The 23,507-nt window shown below is 43.8% G+C and overlaps 2 protein-coding genes and 1 pseudogene across 3 annotated transcripts in view; all 3 read right to left on the reverse strand.

Annotated features, from left to right (window-relative positions):
- Positions 1-583: 583 nt before the first annotated feature.
- On the reverse strand, positions 584-4,639 carry LOC308154650 (eukaryotic translation initiation factor 4E-1A-like; annotated as a pseudogene). Its single transcript, XR_013938017.1, has 7 exons — positions 4,536-4,639; positions 3,792-3,898; positions 3,349-3,444; positions 2,452-2,515; positions 1,900-2,013; positions 1,520-1,639; positions 584-1,276 (listed from the first exon to the last, which is right to left on the reverse strand). The product of XR_013938017.1 is annotated as a eukaryotic translation initiation factor 4E-1A-like (transcript).
- A 1,685-nt stretch (positions 4,640-6,324) lies between these two features.
- adh5 (alcohol dehydrogenase 5) lies at positions 6,325-14,946 on the reverse strand. The gene is made up of 9 exons (XM_080525747.1): positions 14,916-14,946; positions 14,223-14,324; positions 10,781-10,922; positions 10,498-10,585; positions 9,878-10,097; positions 9,253-9,513; positions 7,698-7,833; positions 7,363-7,501; positions 6,325-6,706 (listed from the first exon to the last, which is right to left on the reverse strand). The coding sequence occupies exons 1-9, from the start codon at positions 14,931-14,933 to the stop codon at positions 6,682-6,684; spliced, it is 1,131 nt and encodes a 376-aa protein (XP_080381873.1). The 5' UTR covers positions 14,934-14,946; the 3' UTR covers positions 6,325-6,681.
- Positions 14,947-18,708: 3,762 nt separating this feature from the next.
- rnf130 (ring finger protein 130) overlaps positions 18,709-23,507 on the reverse strand; it is a 58,515-nt gene continuing 53,716 nt past the window's right edge. Inside the window, exons 9-10 of the mRNA XM_080526151.1 lie at positions 23,133-23,226; positions 18,709-20,670 (exon numbers count right to left, since the gene is read on the reverse strand). Coding sequence (XP_080382277.1) covers positions 20,652-20,670; positions 23,133-23,226 — 113 coding nt within the window. The 3' untranslated portion in view covers positions 18,709-20,651. The remainder of the gene's footprint in view (positions 20,671-23,132; positions 23,227-23,507) is intronic.

Genomic DNA, 23,507 nt, shown 5'->3' on the forward strand with positions numbered 1-23,507 from the left:
CAACAATCTCGAACACATGAAAACCCTGAAAGAAGTCAAACCATCAGCTGATCACCGGCACAGGTACTCATCAATGTTAGGAGCACTGCATGGTGAATTTTCAAGGCGATTTCAAAAAGGTTGAGGATGAAATGCAGCTGGTTTCCTCTCCCTTTACCTGCAGTGTTGATAGTGCACCCACTGATGTTCAGCTTGCACTCATTGACCTGCAGTTTGATTCACTACTGAAAGAGCACTTCAAGTCAGCATCACTGCTAGAGTTCTACTCTGCTCTCAAGGAGGAGAACTTTCCAAACATGAGGAGACATGCTCAGAAGATATTGGTTCTCTTTGGATCCACCTACATATGTGAACAGACATTCTCAGTCATGAAGTTTACCAAATCCAGGTACAGATCCTCTCTCACTGATGAACATCTGTCAGCTGTGCTTCGCATCTCCACCTCAGACATTCAACCTGACTTTGATGGACTTGTTAAAGCTCAACAGAGACTGGATTTCTCACACTGAATGAAAAAAAAGAACTGAAGAACACTAAAATGTGGAAATATAACAAGTGAAATGGGACACTTTTTTGTGCACAGTTCTGAAAACATTAAATGTTTAATATAGGCATGTAAAGTCAAAAAGGCTACAAAACTGGGACACTTTTCTTTACACAGTTACACAGTTCAGTGACATGTCTTGTTTATTTTGGCTACAAAGATGATGTGATGTCTTTAGGAAGCTAAAAAAAGCCTTGTTTCAATAGTACATGAAACTCAAAATGCCCTTTGTTATTAATGTGACTGAAAATGAGTCAAATGTTTCACATTTTGTTTATCATTTTGGAAATTCTATTTGAATAAATGATATTTTTGAAAGCTAACCTCACCTTTTATTGCCAAATAATAACATACACTCTTACCAGCGGTCAAAACAATGTCATTTACTGCTTTTTATATAGAAATAAAATGCAATTATGCATAATTGAGTTCGGAATTTTGGCCCGGCCCTCCAAAATATTTTCATTTGGCCCCCTGGGAAAAATAATTGCCCACCCCTGTTAACAGATCAGTTGTCGCAGGGGCGGCATCACGACCAACACCATGTAGACGGAACGGAGCAGAAAAAAGTAAACGAACACAAACTACAACTCCCATGATGCTGCGCGAGGCACGACTCCTCAGACGACAAACCTATTCTTGTTGGTGGAGCCACTCTTGGTAGCGGTGTCTGCATGTGACTGGTATCCTATAGGGATACGGGGCACGTCTAACCTCTCCTTATACACACGCCTGGAGAAAACAGGTAGACACAGGTCAACAATGTCCAGTCAACAAACCAGCTCAAGTGTTGCATTGAACAGTTTGGCTGCGTCAAACATGATGTGTTAGATTTTTCCTAAAGGTTGTCCAAAAGTCAAACTTAAAACAGGATTCCTTGCTCTTCTCAATTGGTAAACATCAGCAGGGTGTTACAATATGGTATTACAATATTTCTAGATTTCTTAGGCGAGTTAATGGGCATCTTCAACTCACCCTATGTGTGTTATGGCATCCTTGTTTTCATAGTCGGTCGTCCATATCGCCAACTTATCCGCTCTTGCTCTGATGTTGATGACTGCCCCGCATACGTCGTCACTCCACCAGGCACAACAGCTGCAACACTCAAGGAAGTCAATAAAAACACTTTAACAACAGCTAAACATAGTCAGGTAACTCTGCATACGTACTGCATGTATGAGCATGGCATGTGCACGTGTGCCAGAGTGCCTGTTGAGGCACGTGTGCCAGAGTGCCTGTTGAGGCACGTGTGCCAGAGTGCCACACACGGGAGGCTGTACAGGAGGCTCCCGCACCAGTGCCGCTGTTTAGACAGTGTGTGTGTGTGTGTGTGTACAGTGCATAATTAGACTGACCGTTTCCAGCCAGTAGCGGTCCAGGTCAGACCTGCGCTGCTGTTTAGACAGTGTGATCAGCCACCGGCCCCCCAGCTTGTTCCTGTCATCCTCCCACATGGGCTCGATGCCATCCTGCAACCCAATACAGACAACCAATACTGAGAGGTCAAAGGTCTCGAGGTCTATTTATTGGGCTACTCTAGCGTTACCCTACATCAGCAAAGAAACGTAACCTCAACAACGTTGTAAGTGGTCTAACATTTAGGCTCTGAATACACGTGTAGTCGTGTACCCCAGAACAAATCTGTTCTGTGCAATACTGGTTTATGTTGACCAAAGTTGAACACTGAATCCTTAAAAGCAATACGACACTCAAGGAGATCAGCACAGCTGTGATCCGGCCGTAGGTACGAGGCCGCAGGCTGAGTACAGAAGATAAGGTCTACTCTGAACTATTCCAAAATGTTGTGTTATACATACAGTGGTAGCAAAACTCAGATAAGATAAGAACTTTGTTTGAGGAGCAAGTATGAGATCTGAAGGCAGCGCACAGGGAGAGTCCCTCCTTACTTTGAAAAGTGAGTAGTCACAACCAGACATCAGGTTACTGGAGAGTTGAATGTGATTATAAAGCCTGAGGGAAGATAGAGAAAAGCATTAATGCACAGTGTAAAACTAAAACCTTATGACAGCCTGAATTCAGTCTCTTGCCATCAAGGTGAAGATGGTGGAAGTCTTTCCTGCTGGGACCCTATATACTGAAAAATGTATGTATGCACTCATTGCAATGAAAATCGTTTTGGATAAAAGTGTCAGTGTCAGTGAAATGGCATATATTATTATTATTATTATTATTATTATAATTATATTCTTCTGGTCCTGAGCATGTGAGTGGAGCAGGAGCACGAATGAAATGCGGAGTGGACATAATTTGACAGGAGCCTATTAACAGATATTTAAAAAATGTGAGCATTTGCCTTCTCTCACACCAAAGTTTCGCTCCAATAACTACTGCATCAGGGAATAAACGAAGCACAATATTTTGCAGTTATTCCAATAAATCCTGCATGCGAGCATTGAGCGGTTTGGAGCGAGCTACAGGAGAGGATGTGGAGCGAGGAAGCGTGAGAGAGTGCAGGTACAGCATCATGGATAGGGGGGGAAGGAGGATCATGGGTAGGAGGGGTAGGGGGGTAGGAGGATCTCCTACCGCTCACTTGCTTTGGTCTGGCCCGAGGTGTCTGCACCATCTTACCATACTTTGGTCCTAAAGGCTTAAATTATTACATTTTTATCATGGACTTAATTTCTTAAAACATTGGTTCTGTTCTAATCTCAGAACCCACAATTTCTATTATCACGAATGAGATTCTGAGCGGAGGAAGTCAAAACTAAGTTGTTCACAAAATGTCCGCCTTTGGCTAAAGCACATAGATCTGGAGAGCAAGGCTAACAATAAATACTTACGCCCAGAAATCTTCCACTGTGTCGAACTTGGAGATGAGACGGAGGTTGGCCTGCCATGTTTTATTTTGGTCGTTCTTAAAGAACCAAAGGGCCCATCTGTAAAGGAACAAACAAAAACACACAACAACGGTCAAAGTCAAGCCTCATGGATGTTGGTCATAACATGACACATGATATTGACTGCATAAAGACAATGTAGCCGAGTTATAGCTTAGCAGGCCTAGATCTGGGGTGGTGGTAGTGGTCTAGTAGTGGATAGTGAGTTGGACTGGTGGACTGGTGATTTGAAAGGTTGTGAATTGCAAATTCAGATCAAACAAGACTAGCACAGTAGAGACAGTGGTGTGTTCAAACAGTAAGTAAGGCCATCCTGTTCAAAAGTTTAGAACACCAAACCCAAGTTTAATTTGTAACTCCAGATTGATAATAAAGGAATACTGTACCTGTTCTCTAGTGGATGTTTGATGTAATCTTCAGGACTAGGGACAATGTCTTGACAAGTTGTTTCACCTTTTTCTTCCTCAGAATCAGAGGGATTTAAAGTGGATTCCTGTAAAGAAGGAGGTCAGGTTTAATTTCCCATTTTATATGGCACACTGAGTTTGAACTCAGCTATTGCAGGCATTTCAGGGGCAATATGGAAAATGTATATTGAGTAGCCTATGCCAGAGCTAGGCATACAGGGGCACAGCAGTTATTCAGCTGACAAGTGACAATCAAAAGGCAATACATCCGTTCTTGATACCGCAGTAGCCCCATCATGTGCTGTGGTAAACAAAGAAAATATAGGAGACCATGGCTGGGGACTATGGAGCCCCTTACCAGTATGGATACACCCAGAGGGCTGTATCACACATTTCCTGATGGGATTTTCAGGCTGCATCTACCATGGGAATTGATGCCATCAATGAAGGGGCTAACGTTGCAGCTAGAGTGTAAAACAAGCAGGCGACATGCCACCGACATAGTGGCGATTCAAGCAGGTCAGCTCAGTCTGTCAACAGCGGGTCAAGTCAACTGAACCACATCTTCATCACATCTCGGTCATGAAGTCGCTGTTTTAGTGTACCACTGTCGGTTGTTAGCTACATAGAGCCCACGAACATAGTTGTATTTGACCACTTGGTCTAAATAGGCCACGATGTGGTGTTTTATCAGCATTTTTAAGGTTAACCGTGATCACTTACCGGCTCTGCGGTCGCCATCTTGTGAAAATCCGATTCAGTTTTGTAGTGTGAAAAATTACACATGGCTGCGTTCGTAAATTCGCTCTGTAGATCTGATCAGCACTCATGGAATGCCTCTTGTCCAATCAAATGACTAGGTCCCTTTATGACGTTACACCCAGTGTGCGCTCCGCCGCTCTCAGAGCGAAATTACGAACGCACCGAATGTCGATTGGACTAAACTTTCCAACGTGACTACGAATACGTGTTTTTGGTAAATCTAACTGCGCATGCTCAAACCGAGAAAAGAGAACGCCCCCAACCAGTTAACACTAAAGAAACTATCTCTCAAAGTTGTAATTAGTTGTATTTTATGAGTCCCGACCCCCCCCCCCCCTCTCTCAATTTGCAATGTTACATAGTTTACTGTAATTATGCCTTTCGTATTAAACGTATCCGAATGTTGCTTCAGATAGCCTTTTGATGAAAACCATATTAGCCATGGTATTCAAATGACAGTTACTGTGTCTGGACAGAACAGACCAAACTGTTGTTTGCTACTAGGATACAGACTAATGTACATTAAGCACGGGGTGCCAGAATCAGTGTGTTTCATAACTGTCTTTCAATTTCTCCATCATCAATCACATCTATGGTGCACTGATAACTATGACCAGGTCTCTCAGCGCTCTGAGGCCAGACCTAGGCGAGGCTGGTATGAGGTTCTTGTGCTCAAATGCTGTCTTGAATGAATGGACTTTATTTGTCATTGCTACAGTACAGGTACCAAACAACGAAATTTAGGAGGGGTGGCTCCCCTGGTGTTAGGAAAGAAAAAAAACTTTAAAAAACACAAGAAGGGAAGGAGCTGGTTTACATAAATAAAGGCTATGTACACTATCCACTATACTATACTGTACAGATAGACGACTAGGGTTGTCATATTGCACATAGTGTTATTGCACATCTATTTAAAGTGTCTCAGTTTGCAGGCTTGAAATGTACATATTTGTGCCTCAGCACTACACCTGATTTTTTCAGTCCAGCAGCTGCCATCAATCCGTCCAGACTGTCCAGTCTTTGATCTGCTCCAGACATGTCTTCTGTTACTGGGCCCAAATAATTCAACTTAGGATTCATCTGTCCAAAGCACAATGTTGCTGGTTCTGGTGTTTGTCTAGGCGTTCTCTGGCAAACTGAAGTCTTGCCCTGTTTTTTTTTTTTTCTTTTACAGCAAGGGTGTCCTCCTTGCACACCTTCCATGCAAATCAAACGTGTGCAGTCTCTTTCTGATGGTAGGTGCATGTACTCAACTGTGGCAAGAGCTACCTGTAGGTCCCATAATGACATATGTTGGAGACTTCTTTAAATCAAATCAAATCAAATTTTATTTGTATAGCGCATTTCTTACAAGATGCAACTCAATGCGCTTTAAGCATCTTGCGGTCTGCTCTTGCTAGGACGGCCTGACCTGGCCATGTTGGCAGTTGTTTTAAATGTTCTCTACTTGTAAATGATTTTCTGGACAGTGGAATGGCTGATTTCTAATTGTTTGGTGACCGTTTTAAATCCCTTCCCAGAATCATACACATCTACAACCTCCTTTCTGAAGGCCTCAGAGAGCTCTTTTGATATTGCCATGGTGATACCACTCACTTCAACAATCAAGGGCAAACCAAACTAAATATCTGAGGTTTAAATAAGACAGGCTCCTCCAAAACTCTCTCTAATAATGTTCTAATCATTTGCACCTGGTGCAAGGCATTTTAAGTAGTAATAAATAAAATAAATCCTCACAAGAAAACTGCATTTCTATTCATTACATTTTACAAATAATTTTTAAAACATGTATTTTTTCTGTTTCATTTGTTATGTTATGGGGTGTCCTATCTTTTTCAAGTGACTGTATATAGGCAGAGAGAGAGCAAGAAAGAAAAAGAGAATTATTACAAAGAGCCAGCAAAAAAAGACCACCTTTTTAAAGATTTCTTTGGCCAACATTTTAATTATCCTAGATGCCATTTCTAGAGACAGGTGTAAACAAAAAAACAATCTTATGTGGCTAACACTGAAATATGTGAATCACAATTAAGTGCTTTTGGTTAGGTGATTGATTTAAAGGCCAGAGGTGGTGGAGCGGTGACGCTTGACATCATAGCCAGGCACTTCAAAACTTCAGGACGGCACGGATGCTGGAAAAGAGAGAGAAGGAGGGAGGGAGAGAGAAGGAGGGAGGGAGAGAGAAGGAGGGAGGTTCGGAGTGGTTTAGAGTTGGTTAGTGATCGGCTTTGAAATAATTTCCCCAATAGGCCTACTGTTTACTTGAAATTATTTTTCAATCAGAAACAAGTTGAAGAGTGGATCTAAATCAACAATGGTTCTATCACTACACCATGCCCCCAAAATAGAAATTGTCCAATCATATCACAGCAAGTCACTACAGGCCGAAAACTCAAGACAAACAACTTGCTAATATCTGATGGTGAAAAGCTTCTAGACTAAATATTCTTGTCATCTTTAAAAAAAACATGTCTATTACTTGCTGTGGTAAATGTGGTAATATGTACTTTCATGTACCTACTTCTGCAAATCTTCTAATAAAGTTTTCAATCAATCAATCAATCAAAATAAATTGGAAATTTGTCAACTCCCACCAAAGTCATTGAATGTCATTCAGTCACGGTCGGTCAGTGAAGCGTTGTTTGTTTGTCCGAGTTTTCAAAGGGGGCGTGGCTTAGCGATAGACCCATTCATTACATGAATGGACCCATCAGTGGATTGATCTGTTAGTAATTAATACTAATTGATTAAATACAATGAGACATGAGTTCATAACTGATCCATTCACCTCTTTCCGGCGTGCATGAGGTCGAATCCCTCATTGATCTGGTCAAAGGGCAGGGTGTGGGTCACAAACTCATCCACCTTCAGTTTCTTGTTCATGTAGTCGGTAACCAGTTTAGGGACACTCTCCACACTCTTCCACCCTGAGGGAGAACAGCAGGAACACACCATGAAGAATATAACTATGAATATAATATAATCCATGTAGATGACACATCCATCTGAATATTAACTCGTTGCACCAGGCTAGGCACCAGTCTACTTGGGGTACGTTTTCTATCTTTGATACCATTTCCGGGCCAAGAAACAATACATTCATTCTAGGCACCGGTGCTTCACCTCCGAAGGCTGTGCCTTTCCACACTCTGCCTGTAACCAGCTGGAAGGGACGGGTGGAGATCTCCTGCCCTGCCCCGGCCACCCCAATGATGATGCTCTCGCCCCAGCCTTTATGGCACGCCTCCAGGGCCGCCCTCTGAAACAACACATGGAACATCGTTTAGAAAAACAGACATCGGGGCACTTAGGTGGCGTAGTGGATTAAGCGCTGACCATGTACCGCAGGGCTCCCGGTTCGATTCCAACCGCGGACATACCCTGCATGTCATCCCTTCTCTCTCTCTCACCCATCCTTCCTGTCATAATCTCTACTATATCTGTCATTAAAAAAAAAAATATGAGTGGGACTGCCCCACTCAGAAAAAAAATACTTTAAAAAAGAAAAACAGACATCTTGCAGTGGGTGGGGATCCTCTCCATCAGATTGAGATTCTTTGGCTCTACATTAACCCAACAGTGACCTCTGGTGGGGAGATAGTAGAGTAATAATAATTAATTGAGGACGCCACTGTTCCCGTTCCTCTTCCCTTGTTCTGTGTGGACCCCAGGAAGAGTAGCTGATGATTTCTTTGTATATACAGCCAACCACACGCACACTGCGGAAATGAACATATTGCAGACAGTTGTATGGCAGCTGCACACTACTGGATTATTAGTGTACTGTTGGACTGATTCACTGCCGTGCTGTATTGTGTTGTATTGCGTTCTGTGTCATCTGTGCTCTGCACAGCATTTTTTGGTACTATTGAGGCCACTGTGAAAACCACAAGTTTTTTTGCTTACTTTACATTGCTTATTATTACTGTGTTACCGTTGTGTTGTTTTCTCTGTATCTGATTATTTGCAATGCCAATGTTGAGGAACCAAAGCCAAAGAATTTCGTTCGTCTACTTCAGTAACGGTTCTAGGACTCAACAAGGCTCTCCACCTTTTGCATGCCCCCATACCGATATAGGCCTGCCCTTACGAGATAAAGGGCCGGTTTCACAGACAAGGCTTAAGCCTAGTCCTGGACTAAATCACACTTTCAATGTAAAATCTCCATTGAAGATGTTTTTTAGTCCAGGATTAGGCTTAAGCCTTGTCTGTGAAACTGGCCCAAAGTGTCCAACAGTGACACCATTCTGCACGCTTCAGTTCTAACATCACAGCCTTTAACATGAAGCCACAGCAAGGCTGCTTTTTACACTTCCCCTGACCAGACCTGACTTACCATGAACAAAGACCACACACAGTAGAGTTCTAGGTCTTCACCCTCACGTTAGGTCAGGCCAGTTTAAGCCTACTACACAAGAGTCTTACCATAATCTTATCCCCCCACGGTACAGTTCTTCTAGGACCGGAGCTTCTAATAATAATAATAATAATAACTTTATTTGTATAGCGCTTTTCCTGCAAACGTTGCAGCTCAAAGTGCTTAATCATTATATAATCTTAATTTAATAATTTTGTAATTTAAAGGCAATATTAAAAAGATGGGTTTTTAGTCTCCAATAGCTTTTTTCACTCTTAACCCTGTACCAGTGTACCCTTGCCTTGCCGGACGCCATCTTACCATGATCCCCACGTTGCCGATGCACTCAAAGGAGTAGTCGACCCCGCCGTCGGTCATCTCGACCAGCACCTCCTGGATGGGCTTGCTGTGGTCCTTGGGGTTCACAAACTCGGTGCATCCAAACTCCTTGGCCTTGTCAAACTTGTCCGGGTTGAGGTCCACGCCGATGATCCTGGTCGCCCCGGCGACCTGGCAGCCCATAATGACAGCGAGACCTACAGCGCCCAGGCCGAACACAGCGCACGTGGAGCCAGGTTCGACCTTGTTTACAGCACGGGGGGGGAGAGCGCCACATGGCTTGGTAAGCACAGGAATCAGACACTTCTAAATCAGACAGTTCTCCTAGCATCAGAGAGTACAGTTATTTAATATGGCATCGTATGGCATCGGAAGTTAAAATATAGGTTTCCTTCCCGCAGGCCTCGTCTACTGTGCCTCAAGTTCAGCATAGGGAAGTTTTGTTCCATTCACATGTACCCTGCCCGAACAACACTCCCTACAGACAACACCTAGGGTTGCAACATTTTGTGAAAGTTTCTGGAAACGTTCCGATAATTTCCAATGTCTCCATTATGGGAAAATGTTGCAACTCTATACCAAAACCAATTCCAAACACGGAGCCCACCTTGGCAGTGTTGAGGGCGGCTCCATAGCCTGTGGAGATGCCACAGCCCAGCAGGCACACCTTGTCCAGGGGGGCCTTCTCGTCCACCTTGGCCACAGAGATGTCTGCCACCACGGTGTACTCAGAGAACGTGCTGGTTCCCATGAAGTGGAACAGCTGTTTGCCCTTGCAGGTGAACCGAGAGGTGTTGTCAGGCATCAGACCACGACCCTGGGTGATCCTGAGAGAGAGAGAGAGAGAGAGAGAGAGAGAGAGAGAGAGAGAGAGAGAGAGAGAGAGAGAGAGAGAGAGGTGAGAGAATTAAGATGATTCATTCATAAAAGTAGAGCTAGAGGAGAGGATAATAATAACAATACTACGTTTAACTGTGTTTGAAATGACATACTTCCATACTATTTAGTAGGCATGTAGAGTATAACAGGTCACAAAGTATGCTCGAAAGGCCACGATTTCATGTTGCATTCATGGAGACAGTATTCTCAAGCTGTAAGCAAGTATTTAGAATGTAAAGTAGTACTCGATTCTGAACAGAGCCCTGGTCATAGTGTTCTCCTATCCTCTGTATGTATATATATATATATATATATATATATATGTGATGAAAGGCAATATGCATCTACCTGATCTTCTGGCAGAGGTTGGTCTTGGGGTTCTTGCAGAATTTGCACTCCCCACACTGGGGCACGTACAGTGGAATGACAGTGTCACCTTGACAGAGAAGGAAACTAATCTTAGCATTGAGGTATTCCAGCGGTGGCTTTTTATTTTTTATTTTTACATCCATCCTTCTCCTGGACGGTGTTATCCCCTCTGACAGAGAGGCCCCACCTGGACAGTGTTATCCTCTGACAGAGAAGAGCCCCACCTGGACAGTGTTATCCTCTGACAGAGAGAGAGACCCACCTGTCTTGAACTTGGTGACTCCCTCTCCGACGCTCTCCACCGTGCCGGCGCCCTCGTGACCCAGGATGACGGGGAACAGCCCCTCGGGGTCGCTGCCACTCAGGGTGTAGGCGTCCGTGTGACACACCCCCGTGGCGAAGAGCTGAGACAGACACACACACACACACACACACACAATTAGATGAAGAGCACTTCACTTCTCCCTTGTTGTAAGTCGCTTCCGATAAAATCCTCTGCTTAAAATAAATATCAGAAATGTAAAAAGAAATATTCTGGGGCAGGCCTAGGGATATGACACGAATGACAATACAGTGGAAGCAACACCATCAGTGTTTGTTGTATGCATGACTTGCTATAACTTCTGAGGCATGGGACAACACAGTCCCAACTCACAGAAGGCCTACTGTATGTATACACTAGTGTAGTGGTCACCAACCCGTCGATCGCGATCGACTGGTAGATCTTTGAGACTTTCCCTGTAGATCAGGGGTGGCCAACCCACGGCGGCTCTTTGGCTGTCTGTGTGCGGCTCTTCAATCCATTCATTAAAAGTGTTGGTGTAGCGCTCTCTCTGACAGGCCGCGTTCGTAAATTCGCCGGAGCGCACACTGGGTTTAACGTCATAATGGAACCAAGTAATTTGATTGGACAAGAGACGTGGAGGCACCAACGTTCTCAGAGCGAATTTACGAACGCGGCCTCTGTCTTGCTGCACGCTGCTGTAACCCGATACTTTTTTTTTCAAGGATCATCTCGAGTCACTAACAGTGTTGCCAGATTGGATTGATTTTTCAGCCCAACCAGAGTCTAAAAACCCACCCAGAGTGATCATAAGTAGCTCGATTGGGCTGGAATCGGCCAAATCAGGCAACACTGTTCCCTAATTGTCCGTTCTGAGGAGAAGCTGTCACGTAACACGGCTTTTTGACAGTTCATTTATTGACAAATTACGGATAACAACAACAAAATAAAAATGTCAGGGAAGAAATGTACAGCTAAACGCAAGTATGGAGATGAGCACAGGAAGTTTTTAGCCGAGTGGGAGAGTGAATATGTCTTTGTGGAGCGCAATGGAAAGCCATTCTGCCTGATATGCCAAACATCGTTGGCACATTACAAAGCTTCCAATCTCCAGCGCCATTTCAGCACAACGCATGCTAACATTGACCAGGAGTTTCCAAAAGACACCGAACTTCGCAATGATAAATTAAACAGCTTGAAAAGCCAGACACAAACACAGACCAAGTTGTTCCAAATTTGGTTAAGCAATCAGAGACAGTGACACTTGCGTCCTATCAAGTGGCCTGGAACATTGCACGTGCTAAAAAGCCATACAATGAAGGAGAGTTTATTAAGAAATGCATCACTGATGTGATGGAAATATTTTCTCCAAATGAAACACTGAAAAAGATGGCCTCAGACATCAAACTGTCACGCCACACCAAGGGACACCAAGGGACAGTGACTTTTGGGGACTTGTCAGCAGAGAGAAGTTTCCTCTTCTCACTGCATGTGCACTAAGAGTGAGTGCCTACTTTGGATCCACGTATCTCTGTGAAATGTCATTTTCACAGATGAAAATAATCAAATCAAAGTACAGGAGCCGCCTTACTGACAGACACCTCACAGACTGTCTCAGACTGGCAGTCAGTAGCTATGAGCCAAACAACAAAGCACTTGTAGACAGTATCCAGTCACAACCATCACACTGACTTGAGTGAGTAACATGACTGTTTCGATGTGAAAAGTGATGCTGCATAAGATGACTGCACTTAGCACTGACTGAGACACAAGTACACATTACAGTTCTACTTTATAAAATGATATAATTGTAAATATGTTTGTCAATGTTAATAATATGAGAAAGTACACATTAGTTTTACTTTTGTTTTGATGTGAAAAGTGATGCTGCATAAGATGACTGCACTTAGCACTGACTGAGAAAGTACACATTACAGTTCTACTTTATAAAATGCTAATTGTAAATATGTTTGTCAATGTAAATAAGTAAGAATAATAATTAAGTCAGTCAAGTGTCAAAATGCCAAGAATGTAAATTTGTTAACGTTGGCTAATGTTACTATGAACAAAATTATTTTATCATACATTCCTCCATTCCATGCCTTGATTTTTTTGTGTTGTAATGAAATGACATAATCAAACTTTGAATTGAATTTCAGTTATGTACAATTCTTAAAGCAAGACAGCTGCCGGATATGCTTGATACAGTCTTTTTTGTTGTTGTTGCATCAATTTTAATGTTGGACCAATGCATTGCATCTAATTAAAATACAGGCAAATAAACGTCATTAAGTTTAAAGTACTATCTTGGCTGTCTTTTTCTCTCAACGCTTCAATAGGTAGATCTTGCCTTCACCAAGGCCGAGGTCAGGGATCTTGGGCTTAAAAAGGTTGGTGACCACTGCACTAGTGCATAACATATTCTCATAAACAGATAGGGATGCTCCGATTTATCGGCCACCGATTTAAATCGGCCGATTTCACTCCAAATGACTCGATCGGTGATCGGCAAAAATGGCCGATCGCAAAAACCGTTCTTTTTTTTCTTTTTTCTTTTTTCCCCTGGGGAAGACAGATAACTGAACAGAAAACATAGGAGGACGTAACAGTATGTAAACCATGAAGGCCACGTTTATGATGTCTTTTATACAGCCATATCGACTGACTTGGGCTTCAGGCCCTAACTGGGTGATAGGCCAGACCTTTACTATGCCATAAAAATGGGTCTGCGTTTGCTTGGTGCCTAATGGATCAAAACTTTTGTCTAAAAAGCAAAAAATATGTAGGCTATCCAGTCAGTAGGCCTACAGTTATGTATTTTTAAAAAAATCGGTATCGGTATCGGTTGATCTTGAGGAAAAAAATCGGTGATCGGTATCGGCCCCAAAAATCCAGATCGGAGCATCCCTATAAACAGAGATTAGGTCCACCATCCTAACATGTTTCACTGGTAGAAAACAAGACAGATTGCTGTAATAACTAGGACCAAAAGCGGAGAGGATGGTAGTGTTTATTACTCTATTAATCTATGCAGTAAGTTATCATAACTGTTCAACAGGCCCTGTTGGACACATTCCAAAGACGGCTTCCTCCTCCTCCTACCAGGAAGCTGACCCACTTAAATCTCTTAGGCGGGCTGGGAAACAGTAGCAACGCCATGAGAACTCTCCCCAACTGTATTCCAGCTGCTCCAAAGTGTCTTCCTGCCAAAAGAAGGGCCTTTCCTCAAACAGTGCGTGTGCAACTGCCGTTGTTTCACATGAGAACTAGCCTAACAAATCTCGCCGGAGTAGAGAAACGAGAGATATAGGACAGACGGTCAGATCTGCTAAAGGCTGGGATTTGACCATGGTAGGTAGGTAGGGCGGGAGTGGCAGTTTTTTGATGATGGGGGGGTCGGGGCGGGGGTCAGGTTGGTTACCTTGATGCGCACTTCGTGGGCGTTAGGCGGGGCCACCTCCACCTCCTCAATGGAGAGAGGCTTCCCAGCCTCCCAGGCGACAGCTGCCTTGCACTTGATCACCTGAAAGAAAGAGGGGGGGGGGTCAGTTGAACCTTTCAACAACTACATTTTCATTTAGTGGGGACTGTTTTAAGACAAAAAAGCCACAGCCTGTTATCAACAGTCCCCTCACTGCACTGTACTACATTTTGTCTACATGTAGTGTAGCATCATAGGTGCTATTGCACTTACAGTAACTGGGCATAACAACAAACCGACAAGGACAATATAGAAACAGAAACTATGTCTGACAGCTCATTGCCAGACAATGCGCTCATGGCGGCTACATACATAGCGGGTTTTCCTTACTCCATTTCCCCTGGCTTAATTATTACATAACGGTGATTTCAACGAGCCAATCACTGTTGATGCATCATGCATGCACCACATCCCTACAGAGTTGAATGAATGCTTGTTGCTAGCGGGCTAAAGAAGTACATCATTCAACTTTAGACAGCTGCAAAATGTCATGTTATGAACGACTTGGAGCTTTAATAATATATAAACACTGCACGTGCATGTTCGACTTTATAACATAAAGATCACAAGTTCACAAGCGATTGCAACAATGCATTTGACCGCATTTCTGCAAAAAAGAAGTGGGCAACTTACTTTCCCAGCTGTCTCCATGTTTCTGTCTTCAGCAACGAGAGGAGGGGCGGAGCGACGTAGGCGCGCTTGACTGAGTCCCGTCCGGACCAATCAGACGCGCGGTTGAGTCCCGTCCGGACCAATAAGACGCGCCGTGAAGCCACGTTGTTTTTCCTGCTCCCGTGATTGACCCGGTCAAACAACCCAGATCAGCCAATCAGTGAGCGCTACGCAGATCAGCCAATCAGTGAGCGCTACGCCCTTAAACCGAGCAAACGAAATTAATTTACCCCAGTGCATGGTCCAGTGTCCTTCTCTAAGCATGAAGTCCTTCTCTCTGCATTTAGGGCTGGTTTCCCCAGACACAGATTTAAAAAGTCTAGTTCTGGACTAAATACAAATCTCCATTTCATATAGTTTAGTCTATGATTACAGTAGGTTTAATCTGTGTAAGGGAAAACAGCCCTTAAAGCTTGTACATTTACAAATAGTCTTAACCCCCTAACCCTATAACTTAAACCATGATCATACACATAACCTAAACCCCTAGCCCAGCTGCTGAAGTCCATCACGCAGCCTGATCGCATGACAAAACTGACCCTTGAACTGTAGCCTACTGGTCTGGCCTGGTTACTCATCCACTATAGTTTCTGAAACAGTGTTGGAAAGATGAGCTGACAATCTAAACCAGCACAGTATGTTTTTTAGTTAGTTCTGAACGTGTGTAAAGCCTACACAGTAATACTATGTCAGTGGCTGAAACAAAGCCCTTCCCTGAGGGGTGCTGGGCTGAGATTAGGGCCTGCAATAACACAATTGTCAACTTCAGAACATGAGCCATTATCCCCCTTGAACGGTGCTGCATTCATCCCACAACATCAACCTCACCCTCTTCAGACCACAAAACATCTCTGCTCAAATGTTGTTATGAAGACTTTCTGTTTGGGTAAACATGGAATGATATGTCTGTTACGTGGACAATTCTTCATGACATTGGGTACCCACCTCAGACAGTAACACGAAACAAACTGATACACATTACGGCATCACCATCGACAGGAAGTAGGCAATAATGACACTTTTAATGCTGAGGCAGTACTGTATGGAACACAGTGACCCGAAACTGTGACTTAACACCCCCTCACGTCACATGATCATCATCATCATCATCATCATCGTCATCATCATCATCATCCTCGTCATCATCCTCATCATCATCATCATCATCCCAAATGTCAGATACAAAGACTAGAACACAAAGGGACAACAAGAGCAAAAGGGTGAAATCTTCCACCCTATTCGCTTTTACACAATTGAGAAAGAAAAACAAAACAGTGCTTTAAGAGGCCACTTTAGAGATATATATAATGTATATAGATTGTATACACTGTATTATATATTTATATATATATACCGGGTCCCCTCGCAGGGGGCTGATTAGTACACGCTGGGGGTATTTCATAGGCTTTTTTTTATTTTTTAAATACACATTAAAATGTCTTTTTTTTCTTCTTTTTTTTATACACATTTGTGAAACATTTGTTTTGCTACAGGAGAAAGGGAGTAACACAGTTTACCCCAGTCCCAAACATCTCAAGTTCATGGTCCCACTAGTCCTAGTCTCTGAATGCACCAGTCAGTCTCTCCTTGTATGTCATCAATGGAAGAAGGTCAAACAGAGGGAGAGAGAGAGAGAGAGGTCATATAGGCATAGGTCCCCAGTCAAACTGCCCTCTTCACTCTTCTCCCAAGCAGAATTAACACAATACAGCCAGCAGGTTCCAACAGGGAAGTACTGTAGCGGCCTCCTTCCTGTTGCTGCCTTCACGAAGAAACAGAGCTGTTATTCTTTCTGCGAGAACCAAAGGAAGCTAAATTAAACGATGAGTTGTTTCTCATATACTATACTGTACACATGTGGGATGCTGAAAGTACAATGAATGTACAATGAAACCAACAGTTATTTCTAGCTCTTGTTTAAAACGGACGACACACCGAAATATTGCAAAGTAAGACTAAAGGGTTCATTTGCACTACCGTCCTTAGGAAGAGGTTTTTCAAAGAGTCTCTGTGGAGCGAAAGTTGTCAAAAATGAAAATATGTAACGAAGGACTTCTGTAGATCTAACAGGGGCGAATAGAGACGGTTATTCCCCTCTCCCTTTGACAGGATAATAGTACATTCTGTATTGGAAGAAAGTCGTCGATGGCATTCGTCGATGTTCCACAGGTATGTCAAGGTCGTTGAAAGCACAAAGTCGTCATAGTTGTGCCGTCACCCCCCCCCCCCCCCCACCCCCCCCTCCCCACCCCACACACACAGATGCTTCTCAGAGGGGTACCAGGCCATCCATCCATCCCTTGGTCTGTCGGCTGGGGTCGTAACCATAACGACGACCCTCATGACTTGTTTTCGTCGTAGAGGTCAAGTGATGCCTGGATGTCAGGAAGCTCCATTTCACAGACCACAGGACGCGGGGTCAGGGAGTTACGGTTGAAGAAATGTCCACCTGCAAAAAGAACAAGGGAAAACATCAATAAAAGATGCATGCTGTTGTAATGTTGTAATGACATTGGCATAACAGTTCAATTCTGTGTTATCATTCAAGCTCCATGGATATCTCTGGACATATGTGGGCTTTATTATTCCGACAGTAAACGGTTTATGATGTGGAAAGGGAGTTTGTTGATGGAAAAACCAGTCCCCTTTGTCCAGTGGTGTGAGAGTAGAGAGGTATTTACTCAGGTTGCGTTGAGCTGAACGGTGTCAGCCACAGAACAAACTCACAACACATATTCTTACTGTACATTAATTAAAGAGCACAATCGTGACAGCAGCTGGTGAAAGCGGGAACAAGTCGGCAACCAATCAAAATGTTTGGAATTTTATTCTGAAAAATGTAACTTGTTCCCGCTTTCACACTACAAAAGTATCCCTCAGGGATCTTCTGTGATGCTGATCATCAGAAAAACAACAGGCTTATAGTCAATTTGACTTAAATTCTGTCAATTTCTGAAATGATATGAAAAGCTATATTTTCATAACAAAAAGCTTCTAATTTTCAGGTTATTAGGAAGTCATTGGAAACATTTGCAATCATTAAATTATAATTCCTAAACTGAAATCAAATTGCCCCCGAACCCTGAAATACATGATCATTTATGCCCGGTTTAGTCGGTTGGTTTCAAGCATGTTGTGAAGTGACGACTCCATCTAGTGGGAGAACAATTGCATCACACCCAAATACACAGACGAGGGCCGCGTTCGTAAATTCGCTCTGAGAGCGCAGGAGCGTCCACGTGACTGCCTCTTGTCCAATCAAAATTACTTGTTCCATTATGACGTTGTACACAGTGTGTGCTCCGACGAATTTACGAACGAGGCCGAGGTAATGGATGGAAACTAACCGTCCAACATTAATCTCCAACCTTCTGTGTCTGGTTCAGCTGCACATGAATGATGGGATTCCATTCAACCTTACAATCCCTTTAAATACAACACATCTAAACATAAACACTTGACAGATCCACTCAAGTCAAATTGTAGCAATGCTCCCTACTGAGAACACTAACAAGCGCACACACACACACACACACACACACACACACACACACATACACATACATACACGCACGCACGCACGCACGCGCGCACACACACACACACACACACACACACACACACACACACACACACACACACACACACACACACACACACACACACACACACACACACACACACTAAAATGGCTGTTACCTAATACAACAAATTTGAGTTGAATACAGAAAAAATAAGAGTCACAGAAGAGGGTTTCACAGTAATTTAATGTTTCAAAGCGCTTTGTCCTATTTTTCTTTTCTAAAAACAGTATAGTACAAGCTTACAAATGCAAAACACATTAAAATATGGCACAAAAGGGCAGTATGCACTAGAGCTGGGCGATAAACCGAAGATTTACAGACACCGAGGTTTCAAGTAACATACTAACGTAATTTGTCTTGTCAGGATAACATGTGTTATTATAGGCCTGTTAGTCTCACACCCAGAGACTTCTGGCTGAAAGCACAACAAGGTCCGGTGGACCTACGCATTAAACCTGGCCTTCATTAAGTCAATAGAAAGACTGTCGAAAAACGGACGGCGCTTAGCCATTGGCTTAATCGGCTTAATCTATCAACCAATCATCTCCAACAACATTTTTCCCCCTCACCCTCCCCCTGTTTATGTTCCCCCGGTATGCGCTGGTCTACTCTGCAACATGGATATTTCAGAAGAAGTTTATGAATCGGAAGGTCGCTGGTTCGATCCCCGCCTCGGGAGGGGGCTGCATGTGAGCTGGTGACTGGAGGGCTGCTGGCATCATACCTAAGGTGCCTACCACCACTGCCATTGTGCCCTTGAGCAAGGCACTTAACCCCTAATTGCTCCAGGGGCGCTGACTATGGCTGACCCTGTGCCTAGAGAAAAAAATACATTTTGTTGTACTCTGTGCATTGACAAAAAGGTTGAATCTAATCTAATCAACAAAAAAAAACGGACTAGTCTCCAAAAGAGACGTTTAAGCTTGCTTACCAACGGGCAAAATGTCTGCCATCTGCTAGGCATGGCCAACACTGATCTCCATGTTAGTCCAAGACCACCACCATCAATGACCAGACATCCTTTGCTGTCAATCATGGAGGATCAAGCCAAGATGTTGCAAGATAAAGGGATACTTGCTGCGATGGCTGGCACAGACGAACACCGGGATACTAATAACATCTTGACTTGATAATTCTTGATAGCAGAGAACATTGCTAAAACACATTCCATGGGATTACCTGGCCATAGCATTGGTGATTTCTACATTCCCACTGGTTGGACACACTGGCTGAATCTGTTTTCACTTGCTATTGTTGTCGTTTTCCCCACAAGCACAACACACATCTCCCACTAAGGTCAACTTTTAAGTGGTTGATATTCCAGGCTTATCTGCACAATGTGTAATAGCCTGGGGATGAGCTATAGGCTATAGGCTCCCTCCCTGCAATTATCTGCAAAAATTATCTGAGGCAGACCCTCCCCTCTGATTGGAAATACATATTTTTTTTACAAAAGCCACTCTGAGAGGATCATTTAAGTGTTTTAGAAATACCAATATTATGTTCCAACACCCAAAATTGAGCATGTGACATTCATTTTAACCAGAGTATGAAGTGATATTGACATAGAAAAAAGTTTGTCTCATAAATTGACACTAGCTTACTAAAAATCTGTTTGTTTCTTCTTCTAGCTAACTTTGAAAAGCAAGTTGTATTTTGAGACAGGCTTGAAAGCAAAGAGGCATAGCCTGATAGACTGCCTACATATTTGTCTGATTCTTTGTATGTATATTTATATTCATGTATTTGACACTTTCATATCTTTCTTGCACCCAAAATATCATTTTCAGTCACTGTTTTGGTCCCTGGTGTTTACAGCCAGACATTTTTGGAGTGACTTCAGCTTTCTCACAAGTACAAAATCAGTCCTACTGGAAGATAAGTGGCTAAAAGGTTAATGTAATTTTTTGCACTCTTTGTTATTTGCGTATGCTGAATGTTGTCAATACAATTGTGATCCAAAAAGTTGATCATGACCCGATTCGATTTATCATTGCATTTATCGTTATCGAAGTAAATGGGTCAAATTATTGTTGTCCATATCACCCAGCTCTAGAATGGACATGAGTCTGCAGCAGAGAAGAGAGAGTCCACAGAGGCAGAGGCATCACCTTCACTCCTCCCAGTCCAGTCTGTAAGGCAAAAGGAACAACATGTAAGAGAGAAAGAGAAGAGAGAAGAGAGAAGAGAGAGAAGAGAGAGAAGAGAGAGAAGAGAGAGAGAAGAGAGAGAGAGAAGAGAGAGAGAGAGAAGAGAGAAAGAGAAGAGAGAGAGAGAAGGGAGAGAGAGAGAGAAGAGAGAGAAAATGAAAATTATCATTTATAATATAATATAATATCACATTATATAATATGTACACATTACATGCAGAGCTGGTTTCCCAGAAATACAGTATTTGACCAGTAGTGATACACTGGTGTGTTAAACATTGACATGGTATTCAGGTGTTGAACAGTTGGTGTGAGGGTTTGGGGGGAAACTTGGCTTCCATATGACCCTGCCTTACAGAGTCATGTAGAACATTGCCTTATTAGTTTATGTGCACATGCAACTGCCAAACTAGATTACACCTTTATGGTTGGCTAGGTTTACCCCTGAGAGGTTGTTCACTACAATTAAGATGTTAAAATATTGAGATTTATGTTAGCTGCAGATAAACATGAGTAACTATTAATGTGAATGAAAGGCATCCACATTTTGTTTGGGACTGTTTGGCATCTGTTTGTAGGGTATTTAAACTACGTTAGCTTGGCGGTGGTTTTTGTCTTCGTGTAGGGGAGAGAGAGTTTCACAGACGCAGAGAAAGTGCATCCAGGAAAACTGCCCAATTATTGGTTAGTTAATCAAATGATTCACAATGGATTCACATAGTCTGGGATTCATACTTCTGACAAAGCCTGGATCTACTCTATCACACCAGATAATCATAAAGCCTTAAACAAGTCATTTAATCCAAGAGCAAACTTAATTTACGTCCGTGAAACTGGCCCATTATTTTTTTACGTAAAATATCCACAAAATCAACTGATTCTAATCTTGATTTTAAAGTGCAAAAGTACGTCAACACAAAAAAAAATCTCTATCGTTTTATTTCTAAACACGCTTACACACCCCTGGCTTTGGATACTATATGGAGGGCCGACATCCCAGAACTAGATTCAGCCTTTGATTGGGATAAGGTCTGGTCCAACATACTGTTAGCATCTAGAAATCCTGACCACCAGCAAATTCATTACAACTTCATACATAGAGTTTACCTGACACCCAAGAAACTTTTCTTGATGAAAATTAACACACATCCTACTTGCACCTTGTGCGCTAACAAGGCCTATGGCACCTACATGCACATGGTCTGGGAGTGTCCTCCAGTGGCTAGTTTCTGGGAGATGGTGGCCTCTAACCTCTCTGAGCTATTTTGAGACTAATGTGCCTTACTCCCCCATTGCACTTATCTTAAACAATCTATCCAATGTGGGCCTACCTCTGATCAAGAAGCGAGGCTTACTAGCCGGAATTACAGCAGCTAAAAAGTTAATTGCCACACATTGGAAGCCTCCCCATACACTTTCTCGGAGAGTCTGGGTCCTAACTTACCTAGACATAGTCTACTTAGAGCTATCAACAGCCCGGATGCACGGGGCAAAACAGCCAATACTGGGGATGTGGAACTCAATTTCGTTGAGCCTCAAAAGCTTAGTATAACCACTTTATGTAGCGAATAGCCTGGATCCCGGGTGGGGGGGTGGGAGGTCGTAATTTTAATTTTGTTGTGGTTTATTTTTGGTTCTTGTTTTATTTTACTGTGCCGTGTTGTATGTGTCGTTATTGTTTATAATGTACCTGTCTTGTTGTCGAGTTGTTTAAAAATAAAAAAAAGTTGATCACAAAAAAACCACTTCAATAAAACAGCCGTGGAGGTGTTAGGGGTAGGGCAGGGTATGGCAGGGTAGTGTAGGGTAGGGTAGGGTATGGCAGGGTAGGGTAGGGTAGGGTAGGGCAGGGTAGGGTAGGGCAGGGTAGGGCAGGGCAGGGTAGGGTAGGGCAGGGTAGGGTAGGGCAGGGTAGGGTAGGGTAGGGTAGGGCAGGGCAGGGTAGGGTAGGGTAGGGTAGGGTAGGGCAGGGTAGGGTAGGGCAGGGTAGGGTAGGGCAGGGCAGGGTAGGGTAGGGTAGGGCAGGGTAGGGTAGGGTAGGGCAGGGTAGGGCAGGGTAGGGCAGGGTAGGGCAGGGCAGGGCAGGGTAGGGTAGGGCAGGGCAGGGTAGGGCAGGGCAGGGCAGGGCAGGGTAGGGTAGGGTAGGGCAGGGCAGGGTAGGGCAGGGTAGGGTAGGGCAGGGTAGGGTAGGGTAGGGCAGGGTAGGGTAGGGTAGGGTAGGGCAGGGCAGGGTAGGGTAGGGCAGGGTAGGGCAGGGTAGGGTAGGGCAGGGTAGGGTAGGGTAGGGTAGGGTAGGGTAGGGTAGGGTAGGGCAGGGTAGGGCAGGGCAGGGTAGGGTAGGGTAGGGCAGGGTAGGGTAGGGCAGGGTAGGGCAGGGTAGGGCAGGGTAGGGCAGGGTAGGGTAGGGTAGGGTAGGGTAGGGCAGGGTAGGGCAGGGTACTCACTCTGGGCTGGAGAAGTTGGCCGTGGCTTTGATGATCATGTAGCAGAGCGTGAGAGCGCTGAGGAGGCCGAAGCTGGCGATTATAAACCACTCCTCTGTCAAATAAAGGAGAGGAGGGGGGGGTCACTGCAGCCCGCCGAGGAAAGGGTTAAACACCAGGAAGGCCCCCCCTCGGAAAAACAAGTCTTCTGATTGTAAAGCCGGAAGTGAAGAGAGGCAAGGAAACAGAGAGACGGAGAGATGTAGAGAGGGAGCACAGCCGGAGGAGCTTCCTTTAAGATCCAGAGGAGGAGAGGAGGAGAGAAGGCCGAGACCAGAGCCAGGCAGGCGCAGGAGAGACACGCTAGGAGGTGAGAGCTGGAAATTCACAAGGTCA

This window comes from Nansenia antarctica (genome assembly GCF_963989245.1).
Source record: "Nansenia antarctica genome assembly, chromosome: 3".
Taxonomy (NCBI): domain Eukaryota; kingdom Metazoa; phylum Chordata; class Actinopteri; order Argentiniformes; family Microstomatidae; genus Nansenia; species Nansenia antarctica.